At 32.5% G+C, this 21,657-nt stretch overlaps 1 protein-coding gene across 4 annotated transcripts in view; it reads right to left on the bottom strand.

Moving 5' to 3' along the window:
* Positions 1-21,657, bottom strand: part of LOC109542114 (diacylglycerol lipase-alpha) — a 155,092-nt gene that overhangs the window by 5,690 nt on the left and 127,745 nt on the right. For all 4 annotated transcript variants that reach the window (XM_019911172.2, XM_019911174.2, XM_048665505.1 and 1 more), the window contains 5 exons: positions 18,856-18,988; positions 9,490-9,774; positions 5,741-5,932; positions 1,436-1,668; positions 1,171-1,375 (listed from right to left, as the gene is read on the bottom strand). In XM_019911172.2, the coding sequence (XP_019766731.2) occupies positions 1,171-1,375; positions 1,436-1,668; positions 5,741-5,932; positions 9,490-9,774; positions 18,856-18,988 (1,048 nt within the window). The remainder of the gene's footprint in view (positions 1-1,170; positions 1,376-1,435; positions 1,669-5,740; positions 5,933-9,489; positions 9,775-18,855; positions 18,989-21,657) is intronic.

Genomic DNA, 21,657 nt, shown 5'->3' with positions numbered 1-21,657 from the left:
ATTCACAACCTTATGGACACAGAGCAGGGACATGTAGAGGACTTCAAAACAAATCGAATTTCTACTGAAGGTTTTTTTCTCAGGTCCATGGTTAACAAGATACAAGGAGTTAAAGTTTCAAAAAAAAATTGGTATTTTCTCTTTAACTCCTACAGTTTATGAGATATTTTACTCAAATTTCTAACATTAACAGCAACAAGGCGACTTGTGGTGAAAATCTACAGGGTGTACTTTTTTTATAGAGGTATACCCCCTTTTACCCTCCCCCCCCAAACTTTTTTGTGGTGCGCCACTGACGTCGACCGAACACATTTTTGCATTTGTGGTTCAATTCAATCCAATAATTTTCTGATTTTTTGCAGTTTTCATTTTCTGTCTTTGTTTTCGAGTTATTTGCACAAATATAAGTCCATGTGGGACTTTTGGGTGATTTTCTATAATTTTTTTGTGTCTTTCTGTTCACATTTTTCTGTGTTCGGCTGTAAGCTAATCGAAATAAAAATACACAAAAATGTAACGAAAATTTCAATTTATTATGAAATTAGTTTCATTCACAAAAAATGTGAACAAAAGGACGCAAAAAATTATAGGAAAATTCATGGAAAATCACCCAGAAACCTTATATGGACTTATATTTGTGCAAATAACTCGAAAACGAAGACAGATAGAAAAAAAACTCTAAGAGATCAGAAAATTCTTGAATTCAACAGCAAATTCAAAAATGTGTTCGGTCGAAGTCAGTGGCGCACCTCAAAAAAGTTCGGGGGTAAAAGGGGCGTATGCCTCTAGAAAAAAAGAACACCCAGTAAATTTTCACAACCATTCGCCTTACCTACGGATAAAGGGTCTAAAAATTTGACCAAAATATCTCATAAACTGTAGGAGTTAAAAGGAAAATACCAACATTTTTTATTTTTAACATTTTTAACATTTATACCAAACTTTAACACCCTGTATCTCGTTTAACCATGGGCCTGAAAAAAAAAGTTAATTGGAAATTCGACTTGTTTTGAGGTCCTCTACACGCCCCTGCTTTGTGTCCATTATGTAGTGAATCACCCTGTATATTAATCAATATATTTTTGGTGCTTTGAGTCTTTGGTTAGCAGATTGACTTTCTTCGCTGGTGACCGGATGTTTGCAGCAGTAAATTTTAAAACTTGAACAAACCTGCGGATATACTGGAGTCGAAGGCGAACTGATAAAATACACAGGCGGTGGGCTTCCTTCCAATAAAAGCCCGTGGTGCATTTCAAGGATACTAGGATCCGAATTGAAGAACTCTTTGCATCCGGCGCTCGTTAAAACGTTATCCAAAATGTCTTCAGCGGACTGAAAATCGCTTCCACTCGAAGTGCGACCCTCAGCACCACAACTATACACAAAACAATATTTTGTTACGTTCACGCGAATATAATTTAATTGCAATACTCACAGTACACCCAAAGTATCTTTGGAACATCCTCCGGTTTTACTCGACTCTCCACAACATTTGTTGCTCGAAGCTGACTCAAAGCTAACACTACTACTGGATGAACTTTCCGCTCGGTTGTTATTATTGATGAAAAGCATCGGGAATTTTTTGCAATTTTGAAAACTTCTTATGTTGCGAATATCATCCGCACACGTACTGAGGTCGCCAATTATTTTGGGAGTACGTCGCATTATCTGAAGTTTAAAAAATTTATTAATTCTCTACAAGAGGTAAATTACTTTATCATATTGTTTATATTACGCTAAGAAAAAATACTAAATATTGAGAATTCACATAGAACGGCCAAAAATCGAATAACTTATTTTGTATGTTTGTATATACTACTGGATATAGCTATCCTTTAGGAAGGCAAATGCCCCGCATACGGCACTAAAATTGAATGTTTCCTAAATAAAATTGGGTGGCTTTGCAAGCTTTTTGGAATAAAGAAACAAATAGTATTTAAAGACCGCGAGAATACAAGACATGAGTATTTAAAACTGAAACTATTGTGTTGTTCCAATCTTATAAAATATGTTGTGTTCCCAAATATATCTCGCAAAATATTCAACTCCACCAGCAAGAGAGCATTACGTACATATTGAATAAAATATATGAAATAACTGTAAATAACTAATAAAAATATTACATAAATAATATTAATTATCTTGAAATGAACAATTATTTGTCTCTTTTTGTCGAGTTCATTCACAGAGCTTGATCAACTTTATATATATTAGAAAGTATAGGAGCTGGGCCTATTCGAGAAACGATTTTTAAACATCAACTTAAAGCTTAAATTACATATATCTCAATACACCTAAAACCATTCACAGTTTTTGATCAGCTTTCTTTTAGCAACTAGACACGTACAATTTTAACTTACAATTAAATAACACCAAAAAACCAATTGACTGATTTTAGAAGACAAAGCATTGTTGGAAAGAGCTTCTAAAGATTTGTTTTTGGTTTTTAAAATTATTTAATTTAGGAAAATGGGCGTATATTTGCATTAGTAAACATTTCTGACTCATTAAACTTTATTAAGTTGTTATTATATTGTTGAGCGTTATGATACTTTAATATCAGATTTTTTTGTACTTTTTAGGCAACTTTGTCTTTAGAACTTTTAACAGTTTTATCATTTCACAACAAAAATTCYCWCTTGGTCGCAAATTATTTTACAATTTGGGTTTTAATTATTAGGTTTATTTTCTGTGGGTGATGCCCACTACTCCTTTYCTAAAWGTTATTGATAAACACTTTGCAAWTAATTTTTTTGTTGGAATATTTCAAAGTTTATTTGTGATTCATTATTTTTCTTCCAAATTTTCTGTTTCGCTACAAAAGGATTTTGATCAATAAAACATCTCCATAAAAAACTAATTAATTATTTTCTAATTGAAGTTGAGTTTTATCGTAATGTTAAGCGCTTAACGTCGATTAGATTATCGATTACGATAAAGTGGTAGTAAAAGCTCGTTAGTTTTGTTTTTATTGAATAACGAAATGCAATAAAGGTATTGTAATACTATCATATTGCATATCTACTACCCTGATTCTTGATTCTTACTATGTTTTAGAACGATTCTTAATGTTGTTCAGGCTAAAACTTCCAATCTCTGTAAGACAAGTATTTTTTACAATAAAAAGTTAAGCCAAACAACGACACATCTGAACAATATAAACAAAGTAAGGTGTTCTAGAACCTAGAATTTCATTCAGTTTTTCGAAACAGTTAAACGAAATTATCTGTTTTTACTTAGTTTTGGTACAAATACACGCTAGTGTAAAACACTGATAAATAAGTGCTATTGAGAATAAGATGACAAACTGCTATTTCTTGCTTATTATGCAGATTCCTGATGCGAATAATATCTTGTAAAATATGGTAAATTTTTTCCGGTTCGGATTCATATATTGTGTTTTTTAATTAATAATTTACAAAAATCGTGCTTCCTTCGCAAAAAGAACTAAAACGACCGTGAGTGTGCAGTTCAGAACTCATTTCAAATACTACTTCACAGCAAATTGTTCCACCAAAGAGTTTATAATCATGGTAAGTTGTTTATTGCTCTATTTTATAGTTCACTGCTGTCGCTATAATGGCAAGTTTTTATTTGTGCTTCCATCATAAACCGATTTAGATTAATGCGGACTCTTAATCGAATCGAAAATCATCATCATTCATTATTTATTGAATCTCTAAAAAAATATGTTTCTAATTTATGGTCATTTATTAATTTATTCATCTCAATTTATGGTCACCTTTAGTATCGCGGTATTATTACAGAAAGGGTAAAAATTATAGCAAATAAATCGAGATATAATCAAATGAAAATTATTAAAAAATTTAAAGAGTTTACAGTGATAATTTGCATTATTTGAATTGCCAGATGAGAACACATGCTAAACAAATATAATTGTTTAAAAGAACGGAACCATCCTTTGCGTATGTTCTTCTTAAGSTTTATTTTTAATTTATTTGACTCCTTATCATTTGTCTCTTCAAAAATGATATTTCAAATATCTGTATTTTATAATGAGGACTAATCGAAAGATCTAAGTTTTTTGGAAAAATTTATTTTTCCTATTGAAAATAAACTTTTCTGATAAAACTATTTAAAAATATGTTAGTTTATCGATTAGATTTGGTTAATTCTAATAGTAGAACACTTGAGAAAACTCTGTTTCTGCAGTATTTTCTTTGCCATCAAAAATTGTTTCAAGTTTAATTTTCAGTATGCTAAAGGATTGCTAAGTCAAATTTGTAATTATGCTCCAGTGTGAAAAAGCAGATAAATTGCGTTAAGAGACACAAATACTGAAAACTAATCGAAAAAACTTAAATTTTACTATATCTGACATTAAAGAGTTATTATAGAGCGTACAAATGTTCTTTTGTATGTTTTTCTGTGATCAGTTTATGCTGATACCTCTTAAATACATTTAACGCCTATAACTGACAATCATATAAAAATGCATTTTTACTAACTACTTAATACTACTAAATACTCGCAAAGTAATTTGCATGTGTGTTTTCACGCCATATCTCCAGATAACGGGAGGAACACAACTTTTATAAAAATTGAAAGTGATGAGTTTTTCTGGTTATTTATGGTCGTTCTAAATAATTTCTTCTTGACGTCCCGAAAGCAGGACGGCTTCTCTTGSTGGMTTCTTTCTTCAGAGGTGTTTTGCTTGAAACCTTACATTRGGCTGATGTCTTCAGAACGCCTAATTTTTTCGTGATAGAATTTGTTATTGTTTTTTAACAGGTTTTAATAGTACAAATCTCAACTTTACAAGACTTGTCTTYAGAAAAAACTAATTCACATGTTTATGCCGACTTTTACTGGTAGATATTTAGAATACTTACTCTGTACTCTCAGTGGTTATATGGTGCTCCATAAATAAACCGACATAAATTTAGAGATTGTAGGCAGCAACAAAACAAGCATTTTTGTGGTATGAACATTTTCGAAAACGGTTTGAGATCAGACTCTAAATTTGAAATGATTTTTAAAGTGGTTTATAATTAAACTATGGTCATGTAATATTGGTATATTCAAAACTGTTAATGTCAGATTTACCGGCAGTTGTAACTTTGAATCAAAAGTGTATTTAATGTATTGATTTGGAACTTTTTGCATAACCGTACCATTAATGAAATTTGTAATAATGAATCCAATATTCAATCCAATATTCAATTTCAATATTCAATTTTAAAGCAATACAGTATATTCTCGTAGAGATAGTAATTAGCAAAAAAATCGATACAGTTTGCCCATGCCATACTTTGTAATATTCCTAATTGTATTAATATTTCTATTCTTTCTATAATCTTTCTCTATTTATTTTGCTGGCATAGTTAATAGCATTTTATTTGTGTATTGTTTCGGTAAATCGTTTTTTTATGAGCCGGCAGACACATTTGCAAATAGCGTCTGAAGTGCCAATTTTTAGGACAACAATTCGGAAAAGTTTTGTCAAGTTTGGAACATAACGCAGAAGGCGGTAAATTGAGCAATTTGGAACAGACTTATGTATCGTAATACGTCTTGCTCTAAAACTGGAATACACATATAACTTAACTTGAAATGCCTCTAGGACTGCTTGCATTAGAAATGAAATGTTGTCAATAAAAAAACCCAAATTTGATTTGATTTTCAAAGAAAATTCACTTATATCTAACGCGCTGCGAAAGAGGAAATAATTATCGGGGTTCGGCAATAAGTACCAACTAAAGTGGCTTTGGAGTGTTACCTTTGGGGTTCTGCAAATATCTACAATAACATTCGTTGCCACTACACTGGCTCTGGAACTAATACTGGACAATTCTGACATACTTTCCGGGCTAGCAAGAGGTGCTAATCCCAGCCAGTCATCATGGATTAAATCTACTTTGGGAATCAGATTCAGGCTAAGGCTCTTGGTGATTGAAGGCGGTTCTTCATGCTGAAAGTTAAAATTATTTTCTAATGAAATTTATCAATTTGAGTGGCATCGAAAGCAATCGTGAAAGCAGCTAATGCAAGTTATGTATTTAGTTGAATTCTATAAAAATTATCCTGTTTATGAAATAGAGATTTTGGAAATATACAAAAGTGAAAAACTTCATACAGCGTCAACAAGAGCCGCTAATCTGGGAATTAGATAGTAAATCTAATATTTGTTAGTGTGGAACGTTAAAGCTGCATTTCTCTGATTGCGATTCAATAGAGCAATTAACGTGTTTTGTGAAACATTCGCTATAAAATTATCAATACAGGATCTGTTAGACCATTAGCGGTATACAGAGAACTCTGGCAATTGAAATTCCAACATTTTAAAATAGTTTATATTTTCATATCGTCTGCTTTTCCATAAGTTGGAATAAGTGTGAGGTAATGCTCTTAATCAAAAATAATTAACCATTGATTAGGTACCTCTGGATGCTGATAAAGAAGCCTGAACATTTTCAAAACGTTCTTCAATTCATAAAAATTGAGTGCATATATATATATATGAAACAAACAAAAATCTGCGTTTTGAGAAAGTGTTCAAAGCTGGATTGAGTCAAGTAGCAAGTCCCGTGCCATAAAAACATTATTTTTGCGAAGAAATTTGTGACTTTCAATGTAACAACTTAAAATAAGCGCTCAACTGCAGTGTAAAAAAAAATATTTATTATTTTAAGCAGTGAAAATAAACTGCTCAACAAACGAACGTTATTAAGCCAAATTTGCTCTAACTTTGGAACCGGATAAATTCTGATTATCTCTTTTTAACGCATTGGTTTCGGTTTAAAGCATAATCTAGCACCGTTTGTGTTCTGTTAGCCCGTGTTGTGGTAAAAATTAAGCACTTGCACTAAGCACAAATAAAGAAATGAAAATTTCGCATCTCCCAGTTGACGAAAAACAATTTTCTTGGATCTCAACCCCAAAAGTTAACCTAAACCAAATAACTCGAAACAAGTCGCAAGCAATCAACTTTTTGGTCTTGAAGCAATAGCTTTTTTGCTTTTTTCCCGATTTTGATTATCAAAAAATCATGTTCAGGTTAAGATTTCAATATATGCAAATGCATAAAAAATTACTCAAAGCAGAATTCCCCGAAGTCTGTGATTCTAAAAGACTTTCCACTTAATTAAAGTTTACTTTCAAATATTTCGTTCGTTCATGCAACCTGGTAAATTGATTGTTTTTCGAATTCAACTGTGTTGAGTTTTAAGCACACGACACACACAAACAAAAGTTTAAAGAAAAAAACATTTTTACACCACTTTGCAAATAAACAGCACGAGCAACAAAAGTGAAAACTTTTCTCGATATACGAGGTCTATTTTAATGCCTGTCGTGTTGAAACAAAAACAGTTTTTTTTCTTCAACTGAGAGCTTTCATAAAACTTAAAATTTCCTATAGGAACTTTTACCAATTGTGCATTGCTTCATTTTCCACCCTGTAGAAATTTCATCTGAATCACTAATTTTTGGAATACATGCACTAACGGAAAAATAATTGCACTAAATAACGAGTCACATATAAAGCAAATAGCTCTCGGGGATCAGACTTTATCTACTTCCGAAACTAGTCGAAATTTTTCCATGTAACGTCTATTTTTTTACTCGATTTAGTTATTTAAGAGCTTATTTGAGAAATAAAAAAAATGCTTCTAACAGCAAATGTATATCTATCTATTTTATTAACGATTTTCTGGAAAAATTCTAAAACAGGAAACATACTTCGAAAATTTTATTTCAACTTTTGGTCAGGACATTATTTTCTTAGTTTATGCAAAAAAATAAATTTTATACTGATATTTGAATAACCTTGCATATTGATATGATTTAAAGCAGTTCTCTAACATGATTTTTCGTATTCCCTCTGGTTGTTTTGGCCTAAATGTATTTTCTATGCAGAAGTTCTATGCAGAGGCTGATAAATAAAGCGATCAAGGATTGCATCTCAAACGTAACAATCAACAAATCTCCTACAGCTTTCAAATGTTGAAGTAAATTAGGAGACAATTCTTACTAAAAGCATGTTTCTCTATGACATGTTTGTTTTGATTACAAAAAATTGTATATTTTTGTGATATGTTTAATTGGAAACTTAACTTAAAAAATGTTTAGTCTAAAAAGTCATGATTCGACTAATGTCCAAAATTTTTTGTGTTTTCAATACATTCTGAACAAAGATTTTCCAGTTGAATTTCCTTAATATTCAGAGCAAGTTCTCTTGAGAAATGTTCAGATGAACTTCCGCTTTTTGTAAAGCTGTGTCATGTGATAATATGTGAACATCTTTAAAACTGAATTTTCTTCGTAAATAAATTTTGTTTTGTTTTTGAAATGTTATTTAAAATAATCCAGCAACTGCATGGTCTCTGACGGCTTTAGATCAAGATTTGTCTTATCTACTTTTTATTTACCGTTAGCTCAATTTTACTTGAAAAATATAATTAAAAAACCCTTAACATTTCAACATGAAATTTATTTGACGTTTGATTTCTAGTAAAACGATAAACAACACAGGAAAAATGAGGGTTCACAAAATAGAGCTTAAATTTAATATGAAAATTACTAGAAAATAAATGAAAAGTTTACTAATAGCAGAAAAATGCGATTATTCTCCAAAAAAAAATTGAAAGTTTTGGCATGCAAATGCAAATGACTGACTGCAAGACGATATGAAAAGAAACGCGAGCTTCCAAAAAGAAGAAAATAATAATTTGAAAGCTCTGAGATTTTTGTTGTTTGTAGAAGCCGTTTCGTCGGTTCTTGATAGTGCGGATTTAACTGGAATAAATTTGTTTGTTACTCTATGGTTAAATTCAAGATTATTCATATGCTATCCAAAATAAAGTTTAAATCACAAAAAAATGTCCAAAGGGCAATAAGAAAAGATTCACTTATTATCATTACAGTAATATTAAAAAATACTTTTCATATATTAACGGCATTCATTATACACACGGCTCTTTGTGAAAACAAATCGAAAATTAACATATAATTAATTATTAATGTACATAAAAATATGTATAAAAATGTAAAAAAATATACAGATGTTGGCGGTTCTCTTAAAAAAATGTTTGCAACTTTAAATATTTTAGCTATTAAACGGAGTTTAATAGTTAAGTTTAAGTTTTAACCGGCAGGAACTTGTAACTGGAAGATAAAAAAATACCTATACAAATATAGCTACTGTACGTATTTTAGTTTACATGTGCAGGAATTTCATGTTTCTTCAGGTGTTTCTGTTTTTATTACTAGCATATTTCTTATTTTCCTGTCTGCTTTATCAGTCTGTAGGGCTATTTTCTTTGGAGCATTAAGATATAAAGTGACCGCACCCAAAATAAGAAAAGGGAAAATATCCAGAGTAATCGGACTGATCTTTCGGGCGAAAGAGAACGTATCGGAGAACTTCTACTTCCAATTACTTACAGTTTAGTTACGACTAATCCTCTGTATACGCTAACGACTCATAATTGTGACACATCCTGCATAGATATTGTTTGATATACCAACCTTCGTTAGAGGCAATTGTTGACTCTTAAAAGACATATCGGAGCGATTACTTCGAATGGACAAGTTAAAACTGGACATTGGTTGATGCACGGAAATCGGAGATGGTTGACTTTTCGTAGAAAAGTATCCATTCGTAATCGATGAATTACTAGACGGACTCTGTAGCGATGTGAAACTGGTTTCCAGGAACATATTTGGATTTGAAGCAGCCGAATAATAGTTTGCTGCTGATTCGCTCGTTGACGATGATCGATGTGGCTTTTTCGGACCCATTGTCGTTACAACCTGTAATAAATTGTTGTTAGAAAGTTATAAATGCCAGCAAAGCGGGCCTTTTTCAAATTTTAAATGTTTTTTTTTCGCATATAACTGTTCTAAAATGAAATATTTTTCGAAATTTACAATACCCGCAAACTGATTACTGTATTGTGGTTTTATTAAAATTACATAGTTTAATACGCAAACTGCAATAATCTCAACACACTCTCTAGAGAGTAAAATAAAGTTATATGGCTACAAATTAAACAAGATCGCAAAAAAGCCTTCAAAGTGTCAGAAAGTATAAATTCTAGTTGCCAGAAAACGGYTTCGATATTAAGACAATGTATACATATACAGGGTGTCGCRATAAGGATGGTAAGCGGCTGTRTMTTGGAAAGTATGTGTTGTAGAGTGATCGAAAAAAAAAATAGATAATGTACTTTAAGAAAAGAATTTGCTRGAAATTATTGTGAAATTTCTCAGATGWCCACGAGATGGCGTAATTGCAAACGATATTTTAAAMAGTCGATTTTATACAGAAATCGTYCCTATRAGTGAAACATCTAGTAAGTGTAGTCAAAAGATCATAAAAAACCGTACTAMTTTYCTTATGAACGTTTTTTMTAACTTGTCAAATAAAGCGTGGKGGGAGAGTCAAACCGCTTAATTSAAAGAAACCTGTAACTCCGAAGCGGCTTGACCGATTTCAAAGTTTTTACTATCAATTTAAAGACCAATRAAAACGCTACAATATGTGATATAAAAGCAATCTTAATMATTTTCGAAAAATCCGCTGTTCGAAAAAATKTCTTTGYTTTGATTTTKMACAAAAATTTCAAATACTTCCATCAAGTTATTTTACACTCATTCGAAAGCGCAGAAAAAAATGAACTAAACCGCAAAAATCKCATCTGMAAATAATTTCTGGAATAGATGTAATACTTGAAAATAATAAAAGTTGCCCAATTCAATTAATTAAAGTAGGCTTTGGAAGAAAAAATGCTGTTTCATTTTGCCCACTATTTTCAAACTTACTAGATGTTTTACTTATAGGGACAATTCCTACTTGAATTATTTGAATTAGGCAACTCTTTTTATTTTCAAGTATTAAACCGGTTCCAGAAATTATTTTGAGATGCGGTTTTTGCGGCTTGGTTCATTTTTTCCTTTGCTTTTGAATGGGTGCAAAATAATTTGATGGCAACCTTTGAATTTGTTGTGGCAAAGTAAAACAAAGACATTTTTTCGAACAGCGGATTTTTCGAAAATGGGTAAGATTGTTGTTATATCACATATTGTAGAGTTTTTATTGCTCTTTCAATGGATAGTAAAAACTTTGAAATTGGTCAAGCCGTTTTGGAGTTACAGGTTTCTTTGAATTAAGCGTGTTCCGTTTGAACGATTGAACCACGGTGACCGACCCCCTAGTGTGCACTACAGGCACTAGCGAAGTGTGCTTGAGCGATAAATTAAAAAGAACCAAAAAGAGTCGAAAGCTGGAGTCAAAGCAAAGAAGTCGAACATTAGATATAGTCGAACACATGTCGCCGTGCCGACAACCGACCACCATTCAAAATACGTGTTAAATCTTAGTTTGAGTCATTAAATATATCGATTTAAATTAAAAAGTGTTTACAGTCCACTAACCGAAAAGTCGGTTATTCAAACCGGTTATCAAACATTTTGATATTTCGAGGATATTAAAATGTTTGATAACCGGTTTGAAAGACCGAAATGTTTGATATCCGCCTCGAATGACCGAAATGTTTGATATCCGGTTCGAAGGACCAAAATGTTTGTATCCGGCTTGATGGTCCAAAATGTTGGTGCGACTGTTTGCTTTTCGTTTAGTGGACTGTAAACACTTTTTAATTTAAATCGATATATTTAATGACTCAAACTAAGATTTAAATATATCGATTTAAATTGAAAAGTGTTTACAGTCCACTAACCGAAAAGCAAACAGTCGCACCAACATTTTAGACCATCAAGCCGGATATAAGTTCATAAGGAAAGTAGTACTGTTTTTTATGATCTTTTGATTAAACTTACTAGATGTTTCACTTTTAGGGACAATTTATGTATAAAATCGACTTTTTAAAATACCGTTTGCAATTACTCCATCTAGTGGTCATCTGAGAAATTTTAAAATTATATTCGTCAAGTTGGTTATCAATTTTTTTTCCGATCACTCTACAACACATACTTTCCAAGATACAGCCACTTACCATCCTTATTGGGACACCCTGTATTGGGCAAAAGAGATCGAACTTTGCTTTGCTTTGCTTTGTTCACACCCCAGATGAAGCACTCAGTAGATCTGAACATAAAATGTAAGGTCTTGAATCGAAAACGGAGTCGCAGTTAATTGGAAGCTATTTCAATGTTATTTACAGTAGTAACACATCTTAAATTCAATGCAATAAATTAGAAAAAAAGTTTTAACGTGAAGAACTTACAATACGATCACCTAAAAATTGAGCCGTTATAAATATTTTCCCAAAATATTTTTGAAAATCTTATTCGCATTAAATTTGCAGCGTTCGTCTACTGTTCGATATAGCAGAACTTTTAGATTTACTAGCTGATTTGAGGAAAATTCTTTATATGCTATTGATACAGCTTTCACTAAGATCAGTGAAACTCATTTCATATTTTAGGAATATGTATATCAAATCATTTATTATTAGATGTTAACACATAAACTCTTTCTCCATTTTCAGAACCTTCGCGGTTAGATTTATTACGGAATAATTTAAAAAACATTTATAAACCCAGATAGGCTTTTTAAAATACTTTTAATATCAGATTAGTCAAGGTATTTTTTACAATTGTTTGTGCGAAGAGACGACTATTAAATATATACAGGGTTATAGATTGAACTTTGGCCACCCCGTTTTTGCTTCTAATTTGAAATTTAGAGAAAAATGTTAACTACAAAAGTTATAGATATTAACTTCTAGTTTATTTTAAGGTAATACCAATTGATACAAAGTGTCTCAAATTCAAGTGGCAGGCCAAACTTACCTTTTCTTAAATGGAATGCCGTATTTTTTATTGTATATTAGAACTATTCGCACAAATCTAGGCCTATTGGATATAAATGTTCTATAATAATTTTCAACTGTATTTGAGTTAATAGCCAATATTGATTGAACTTTGGTCACCCCGTTTTTGCATCTGTAATTATTATGTAGATTGAGCAGAGTTTTCTGATACGCCCAAAATCAACTTTTCCAGAATTTTTCATAAGAAGGTTGAAAATTGAAAAAAGAACATTGAGTAGCGAGGATGATTGTTACCAAAAGTTGGTCATATGTTTAGATTCTCAGAGTTTTTAGAAAACATCGTTTATAAGAAGCATATTAATTTCATGTGGGGCATACATTACAATATTTTGTAGCGCACTTTTAAACAGCAATTTAGACTTTCTTGAAGTTGCTTGTAACGATCTTGTCGTATATTTGTAAAAATTTAAATTAAATTTTCATGACAAGCTTATATGAATAAGACAAGTTTCAAGTTTTATTAAATATATTCCAGCAGCTTTTAACTTGCATGGAAAGTTTTCAAACTACCCAAATATTGACATCTGTAACGTTGTGAACTACTGAAATCCAAAGCTTCTCACTATTCAAATATTACTGTCAGTTTCAAAATCTAATGCAACATTCGAACATGCATAAAATAATCAAACATTACTTACAGGCTATCTAGGATCATGATCACCTTACATACAATGGAAAACATTAACAGTTCTCGGGGAGATTCAAAAGTATTTTAAATAGCGTTAGCTTAATTAGTCTAAAAGTGCAGTTAATTGAGCAAGTAAAAGTGAAGAAAAAAACTAAACTAAGTTTAAAAAATATACATAGATGTGTTTAGTTTCAAATATTTTTCTTATACTCAATAGTATTATGAGGGAAATAATAATTAAGAAACGAATGGTTCATTTCTAATACACTGATTGGCAAAATTAGCGCACCACCTATATATTTTCGCATATATCATTTTTTCTCCAAGTAGGCTGGTAAATAACGTAACCATAGTAACATTGTACAGTACCAATTGTTTTTGGTCCCTTTCTATTAAGTCCAATGCAAGTTTCTACTTGTTTTCTGTAATTTCCAACATCTCATCATTGTTTTCAGCAAGTGTGGTACTGTTTTCTATTCAATTTTCTTGCGTTTTTCCTAACTTATGTGTGTAACTAAAGTGTATTCGCATTGAAATGTCCCCAGGAAGAAATTTAGTGAGTTTGATGCTGTCAAAATTGTACACCTTGTTGGAAGAAGAAGAATTCCCAACGTGAGGTCGGCCCAAGGTTGGGTGTTTATCCCACCACCATTCGTCGATGTCTCAGCGTTTTAGGGAAACAGGTTGCCATGCTAGACGATCAGGGCAAGGTCGACCAAGATGCACAAACCAAGGGGATGATCGTTTTAAACGACTTCAAGCTTTAAGAAATCGCTATTTTGCCGGAAATGAGATGAAAAATAGAATTCAAAATGCCCGAAATGTTACAATTTCTTCCAACACGGTAAGAAGAAAGATCAATGAATCTGGATTGAGTGCAAAACATCCCGCAATAGGTTCTTTGTTGACCATAGCCCACAAGCAAGCTGGGCTTGAGTTTGATCGAGAACGCGTGGATTGGGATTTGGATGACTAGAAGAAAGTCTTGTTTACTGATGAAGTTAGAGTGGGCTTAAAATCGTCGGATGAGCGAGTTTTGATTTGGAAAAGACCATGGGAAAGACACAGCCAAACATGTATGGTTTTCCAACTGGCTTTCCGTGGTGGCTCAATAAGCTGAATAATGTTTTGAGGTGGCAATTCTTTGAAGGCCCGTACGGACCTTGTGGTGATCCCCGAGGGAGATCATTAGTACATTCAAGAGATTTTAAAAAACTTTGTGGTACCTTTTGCACCTCACACAGGGGAGAATTTCTTGTTTATGGATGATAATGCCAGACCGCACCGAGCTCTGATCGTGCGCGAATATCTTAATGAAGTTGGCATTCATCGTTTAGTGTGGCCAGCGCGTAGCCCTGACTTTAACGGGTTGAACATCTTTGGGATCAGCTCAAACGACGTATTCAACGACGAGATCCTACTCCTGAGAACCTGGCTGAACCGGAAAACGCGGTTCTTCAAGAATGGCACAGCATACCCCAATAATTCATTACAGACATTTTTTCTAGCATTCCAAGACGTTTGAGGGACGTTACGGCAATACACGCTATTAAATCGGTTAAAGACGGAAACATTACCTGAATTTAAAAATTTATTTTTCCTAAAATTTTACCAAAAATCTGATAAACTTGATTCATGTTTTGTTTCAATTTTTCTTTCGAAAACATTCGCATAGCTTAAAAAACAATAATTTGAATTTCGATAAAAGTATGAAGGATTTATAATACTTTTTCTTTGAAATATATAGATGATGCGCTAATTTTGTCCATCAGCGTATATTAATACTAAATTTTCTTGGCGCGTTGCATCACAGGAAACAATGAATTTGAAACAAAATATTACAATGTTATGAAAAACAGGAGATATATATAGAAGTTTACTCTGTTGAGATATCTAGATCTAGATCTAGGTCATCCTAACAGAACAAAAAACAATCAACTAAACGAATAACTCAAATCAGTGAATTGGTAAGCATAGGAGGTGCCTCGCGCTTCCTAAGGGAACGAAAATTCAAAAATTAAATAAAACAGGCCAAAATTTGCCTAGAATGATAAAAAAAGCTAGAGAAAAAATGGTAAAAAAACATAAGTGTAGAATTTTACCTGATGTCTGGTGGTGCGGGTCTGAGTTCGTAGGCCGACATTTCGGTCCTTCGAAAACCCTGAGGATGGTGATATGGCTTCTTGTCCACCTGTCACACACTGCCGATCAGACACCCTTCGTCAAACACGACATGCTGGTGCAAAATGGATAAAAACGTCCAAAAAAAAAACGAAACGAAACAGAAACAACATTAGTTAAAAGCTTGATTAATAATTGTTCTAAGAATTTTTTTCCAGATTGAATTTTGTAGTGAGACGTATAGGAAAAATATTCCATATAACCGGAAGCTGTTTGTTAAATAAGAATATCACCCAAATACTAAATGTGCCCCATTTTATTACTTTTGATATACACAATGAACTGTAAGTAGTTATTCTACAGTGGAAGATGATAAAAAGCAGTTTCGCTTACTGCCTATTTTCAGATTTCATAAAAAAAGGAAACAAAGCAAATTTAAGTTTGTCCTAAGTTTTCTGAAAATTTATTGGAAATTAGTTGTGAGAAATGAGAAAATACTGGAAATCGGTATGTGGTGGTCGCTTAAAAAAACTTGCAAGTTAGAAATTACCTACCAAACTTTGGGAAATTTGATTTTCATCTTCAGAGCTAAAATGTGGGATACATAACCGTCAAAATAAGTCAAATAAGAATAAATAAATACACAAATATATTTTTCTTTGTTTATTTTTAATTGACTTCCCTGACCCTAACTGTCATTTATACTATATTTTAGCCCCAAAGAGGGAAATACGTTCAAATAAAATTACTCAGTTGTACAACTTTGTCAAAACTTGATTTTAAAATTTTTGTGTTTTGTCGAAAGTTCCAACCTAAATAATAAGGAACTACGTTTTCCGAAAGCTCTGTAATTCACTTGTAACAGTGGTTTTTTCTGAAGACCGCAACTGACCGACTTTCAATATTTTTCCCTACTCAGTTTCACAATATTTCAGTCAAGACCTCCGTTAAAATTTTTCTTGGAAATAAAATGAAGTTTAAAAATTTATTAAATAATTAAAACCTTTTCAGCATAGTGTTTTTGGTGGATATCAACCGAATGCTCTTGATCATTTTTTCTACACAATTTTGAGAGAAATTTTTTTTAATATCTTAGATTGAGATAGAAAAGATTGAAATAAGGCGACAAGATCCAGTGAATTTTAGTCGTAACTACTCCCCATGTCGAGATATAGACCCTTACAAGCGCCACTAGAAACTTATTATTCTTAATAATTTATTCTGTAACTCAGACGTTTTTTTAACGTAGGTACAGGGTAGCCTAAAGATACTTGGCATACGCATGGCATGGCACCACTGTCATACGTTAAAAAGTAGAATAAATCGTTGGAACATGATCCTTGCTCATTACTTTTTAGTTCCTTTTCAGAAAGTATTTGGAATAGATAGTTGGGGTTTAATACCAATTTTTCTATTGCTTATAGCAACTTCATGAGCGTTACGTCACATTTAGGACGTGAGTGTGATTAATTTGCCATTAACTTCCACAACACTGGGAAATAATTTAAAGGATAATTTATTAATTTTTTTTAATGCAGTTGAGAATGTTCTGCAAAAAAACGGTACTTTAGGAAGAAAATTTTCAGTGGTTTGAGAGTTGTGAGTCTATAATAATAGTGTTACGCTTTTGGTGTTCGGAAGATTGCAGAAACACGCTCTGTTTGTAGACATAGTTTAATAAATACATCCCGAATTATCACCAACAATTTTCGTACTTCCATTTAATATAATTCGTTCACTAACTAACTCGGGTGCATCCGCGCTGCTTTGTATAGTCGTTTGGAAACACTCGAATATTCTGCTTCAATTATGGAACGTTCCCTATTCTAAAGAAGGCGAGCTGTTTCAAACGTCAAACGTTTTTCAACGTTTCAAAGTCGAGAAAAAAGCTATTTTTATTATCATATCCAACAAACGTCGCAGAAAGGCAAAAAATTAGTCAAATAGTGACAGCAATTTAGAGGTGGAAATGGACGAAACCCCATCCGAAACTAGAGAGATAGGAAAAATAAAAATAATACCAAACTTTAAAAAATTTCATTATTTACCTAGCTATTTATTATTAATATTATTTACCTAGGGAGGGAAATATGAGTTTTTAGATTCAGACTTCAAATCATAAAACCTCTGAAGCAAAACTCGACTGAACAACTATTCCATCCCTGTTAGATCCCGACCAAGGGATGGCAGGTAGGAGACGCATAATAATATAAAAGCCTTTCGTCCTGCAAATGATAGGCTACCGTTTTTGAAATTTTAAAGGCCTGAAATAGCTACTGTTTCATTTTAGTTTTGCCACCCTGCATAGTGTATATGTATAGTGTATAATTTGAAACAAGTGACAAAGACTGTTCGAGGATTCGTGTCTATGGCGGAGTCAAAAATAATATTTTTTCGTAAAAAAGTAACTTTGCGTAGAATGTCGTTTAACCTTCTGTAACTGAAGGAGTGTCAGTCTACAGTTCTACACAAATATTGTGAAAACTGTTAAATGAAAATTAATTGATACAGATACTGATTTCCCTTAAAATAGAACCTGTATGTTTGGCCATTTCCGCATTTCAGATTTAATTCTAAAAAATCTCATATACTTCAAACGATATTTATAAACACGATCCTTGCATATATGCATATCTAGGAAAAAACCTGTGATTTAATAAATCATAAAAAACAAATAAATTACTGTAAACATTTTATTTAAAAAAGTTAAAAATAAAACTAGCTTATAAGTTAATTTAGATAAATGAGATTATCAATACACGGCAAAATCATAAACAAATACTGTTTGACACAACTAGGAACTAAAATAAATACAATAAAAAACAATAAGTAGGTAATGAATTGAGCATACAAACTATCAAATAAACATGAATGTTATGGCATGGCAAAGCTGGAAACTTAAAATTAATTTCAAAACAGACATAGTAGGTACGTAAGTAAGAGGTGTCAACTAATACAAAATTAAATATAAATCACGAAAGTAGGTCTAAGCTACTGATGATTTGACCATGCATTACTAAAGGCCAAGAAAAAGATAAACACGTATTCTAGAATTTTTAATGCTAGTTGTAGAGTATAAAATTAAAATTACAAAAATTTATAATTTTTGTATTTCTCAAAGTGTATTATAAAGAAAGCACATCGTAAATAGCTTGTTTATAACTAGTATTAAAAAATCTTGGGAATAGTAGGCAGCACTAGACATAAAGCAATGGTTCAGTCGTAATTTAAGTCAGCTTCAACGCACTCAATAGGGAGCGGATTAGCGTGCGCCAGGTGAGAACGTACCTTGTTGAGTGCTTCCAGAACTGTGTCTGGCATGTGATCCTGGATCATTACGGGAGAGATCAGCACTTCATCGAAATCCGTATTGGCCGCCCATAGCGCTTGGTAAACTGGCTCTTTCTTGGACAGCGCTTGCCTATAAAGTTAAAGATAATAAGATTTTACATAGACTGGGTGTTCCACAACTAAGAAGGAATTAAACTCCTAAAGAGTGTTCACGGCATCAATAGAAAATATTTGTGTAGAAGAACCCATGTGCGAAAGTTCTTCCTTAACGCGCTACGATCTTAAGACCGTTTTGTACAAAGTCATGTGTTAGTTAATTTTATTTAAAACTGTTTGTACACAATACCTGAAAATTACTCAAATAAACATAAACTACTAAGAATTTTTGGTACAACTATTTTAAATTTATATTTTTAATTAATTGGATGGTGTGTATAGGCAAAAGGATGCTGAGTTTTCACGTTCAGACATTGATGAGGTGCAACAAATTTTACGCGACTTGAACAGCAAAACGTCTGCCATAAACTGGTCGATAATAGAAGTTTGTCGACTTGCAACATTTAGCCAGTTTCCAAGTTTGGAATTTTTACTACTACACTCCCATGGTATTTACACTTACCACTCTGGTAAGTGTAAATACTTACATTTTTTTGAAAGCGGCCCAGCTTGAAAGTTTTCGTCAGGCTCAACTGAAACTTTGTCCTTTCCTGGAAAATCACTCTACAATCTAAGTACTTAGATTGAAAATTTCCCCATTTCTATCCACTAATTTTAGTTAGAGCTGGTCAAAATTTCAGGTGTTTAGTCGTTCCAGTTCGGACGTGACAAATTTTTTAAAAGGGCTCAATCTGAACTTTCTGGTCAGCGTTAACTGTAAGTTTGTTACTTACTATACAATGAGCATGCAGTCCGTTTTTTTATAATTTAAAACTCAATAAAACACAATTTTGTTCAAAACGGTCTTACAGCTAGTCCCCATACGACCGTAGCGCCTTAGGGAGACATTTCCGGACATGGTTGACCTATGGATCCTTCTACCTAAGTATTGATGCCCTAAACATTCCCTAGGAGTTTGAATCCAAAGCTATGAAACGCCATGTACATAAATCTAGATTACACAGATAAACCAAAACAACATCGAATTACATAGCGATTTAAATACGTATAGTTTTACGGAAAACTAAGATACACATTTTTTATTCCACGTTGGCTATAATGTAAATGTTCGTCTGCATTTGTCTTTTGTTTGCTTATGTTATTTCTTAATTGATATACATAATTGCTTTTGCTTTTAGAAACGAAATTTTAGGATTTCATTTTTTCTGGGGTAGAAATAGCGATTTGGCCGATAGCATTTTTCGAAATAAATAAATATAATTTTTCGCCCGCTTCTAATTTATACACGATTGATCATTTTCCCGTTTTAAAGAAGTTTTTCCGCTAAACAATAAATTTGGACTCAATGAGAGTTTTAAGTAACTTCTGTATTAAAAGATGGAAAAAAAATGAAGGAGGGTTGTGTTTAAATAATGTATATTAAGTACAAAGATGGTGATACATGTTGTGTGAAGGTATGCTGCTGATGCTGAGCTTATTAATATATTTTCTCCCTGACTCAAAAATTTATTTTTCACTTAGATTATATCAAATAAAAGTAACCAAAACCGTTAAGTGAGCTTTGAAGATAATATGGAGTTTTTAGGCCCCTTAATTGCAGCACGTGTTACGTTATTCGTTATTCTGAGCATACGCAAAGAAATAACCGTTTACATTTTTAGAGGATAACGTGTTCCTTTATTTACGGACGAGTAGCAGTAAAGTTAATAAGCATCACTTTAAAAAGCAGAACGACGGTGTTGACATATTTGACTTATTTCTAATAATATTGATAAAATAAGCGGCTATAGTAAAATAAGAAATGTATTATAAATCTAAATAAGACTTTTTCAATGATTAATTTACGCGATTATAGCGTAATTACGGATTTTGTTTGAAAATTGTTTGGGCAAATTTGAACTTTGGCAACACTACTAACTGCGCACGGACAGGTTCTAGCTTCTAACCCATAACCTAACTATTCGATTTTCAATTTTTGTTTTCCGTTTTCCGTTCCGTTAACCAATAGTGAAATGGACGTGGAAGAAAAAGAAAGCGTTTTGGCGATCATGATGATCTAACGCTTTCAAGAGAAGATTGGGGCATAACCCATATCAACACTCAGAATCATGGTCAACTATTCAAGAAAACATGTTAAGCCTTTTTCCATACCATTTATGGTATTCGAAGACATTAAACCAGTCGCGGAATATGTTCCTTCTGAAACCTAAAATTGATAAGGCAATCTCTGGGCTCAATATTTTCTTAATTAAAAATAGCTCTTCGGTTTGCCACAACAGGTGGGTCCAAGATGTCGTTTAAAATTAAGCCTCTTATTAAATCGTGATCTACATCTCCCTAGTCGTTCCGGCGCAGAAAGGCAGCTGCAATGTTTCCTTCCATCTTAGCCACTTTTTGTTTAATAACAATACAAACTTAAACTAGCTTTGAAACTTTTCCAAACAAAACGGGATAAGAAAACAATAAAGTTAGGTTTATTTCATTAAGAGTGCGACAAACGCGGTATCAAAAACTTAAAAACGCACTTGAGGTTATTGGCCTGAACACCTTATTTTTTCAACACTGCGCATGATCAGAATAAGGCTTAGTGTTTAAGGCCACGTAATTTTAAGGGGCCTAAAAACTCTATTATTGATTTACCTCGTGCCTATTTAAGATAAATTTAACTTTTATTCATATCGT

This window comes from Dendroctonus ponderosae, unplaced genomic scaffold, assembly GCF_020466585.1.
Source record: "Dendroctonus ponderosae isolate FM_Combo_2020 unplaced genomic scaffold, Dpon_F_20191213v2 Dpon_F_20191213_4, whole genome shotgun sequence".
Lineage (NCBI taxonomy): Eukaryota > Metazoa > Arthropoda > Insecta > Coleoptera > Curculionidae > Dendroctonus > Dendroctonus ponderosae.
This window is presented reverse-complemented; position numbering and strand designations above follow the sequence as displayed.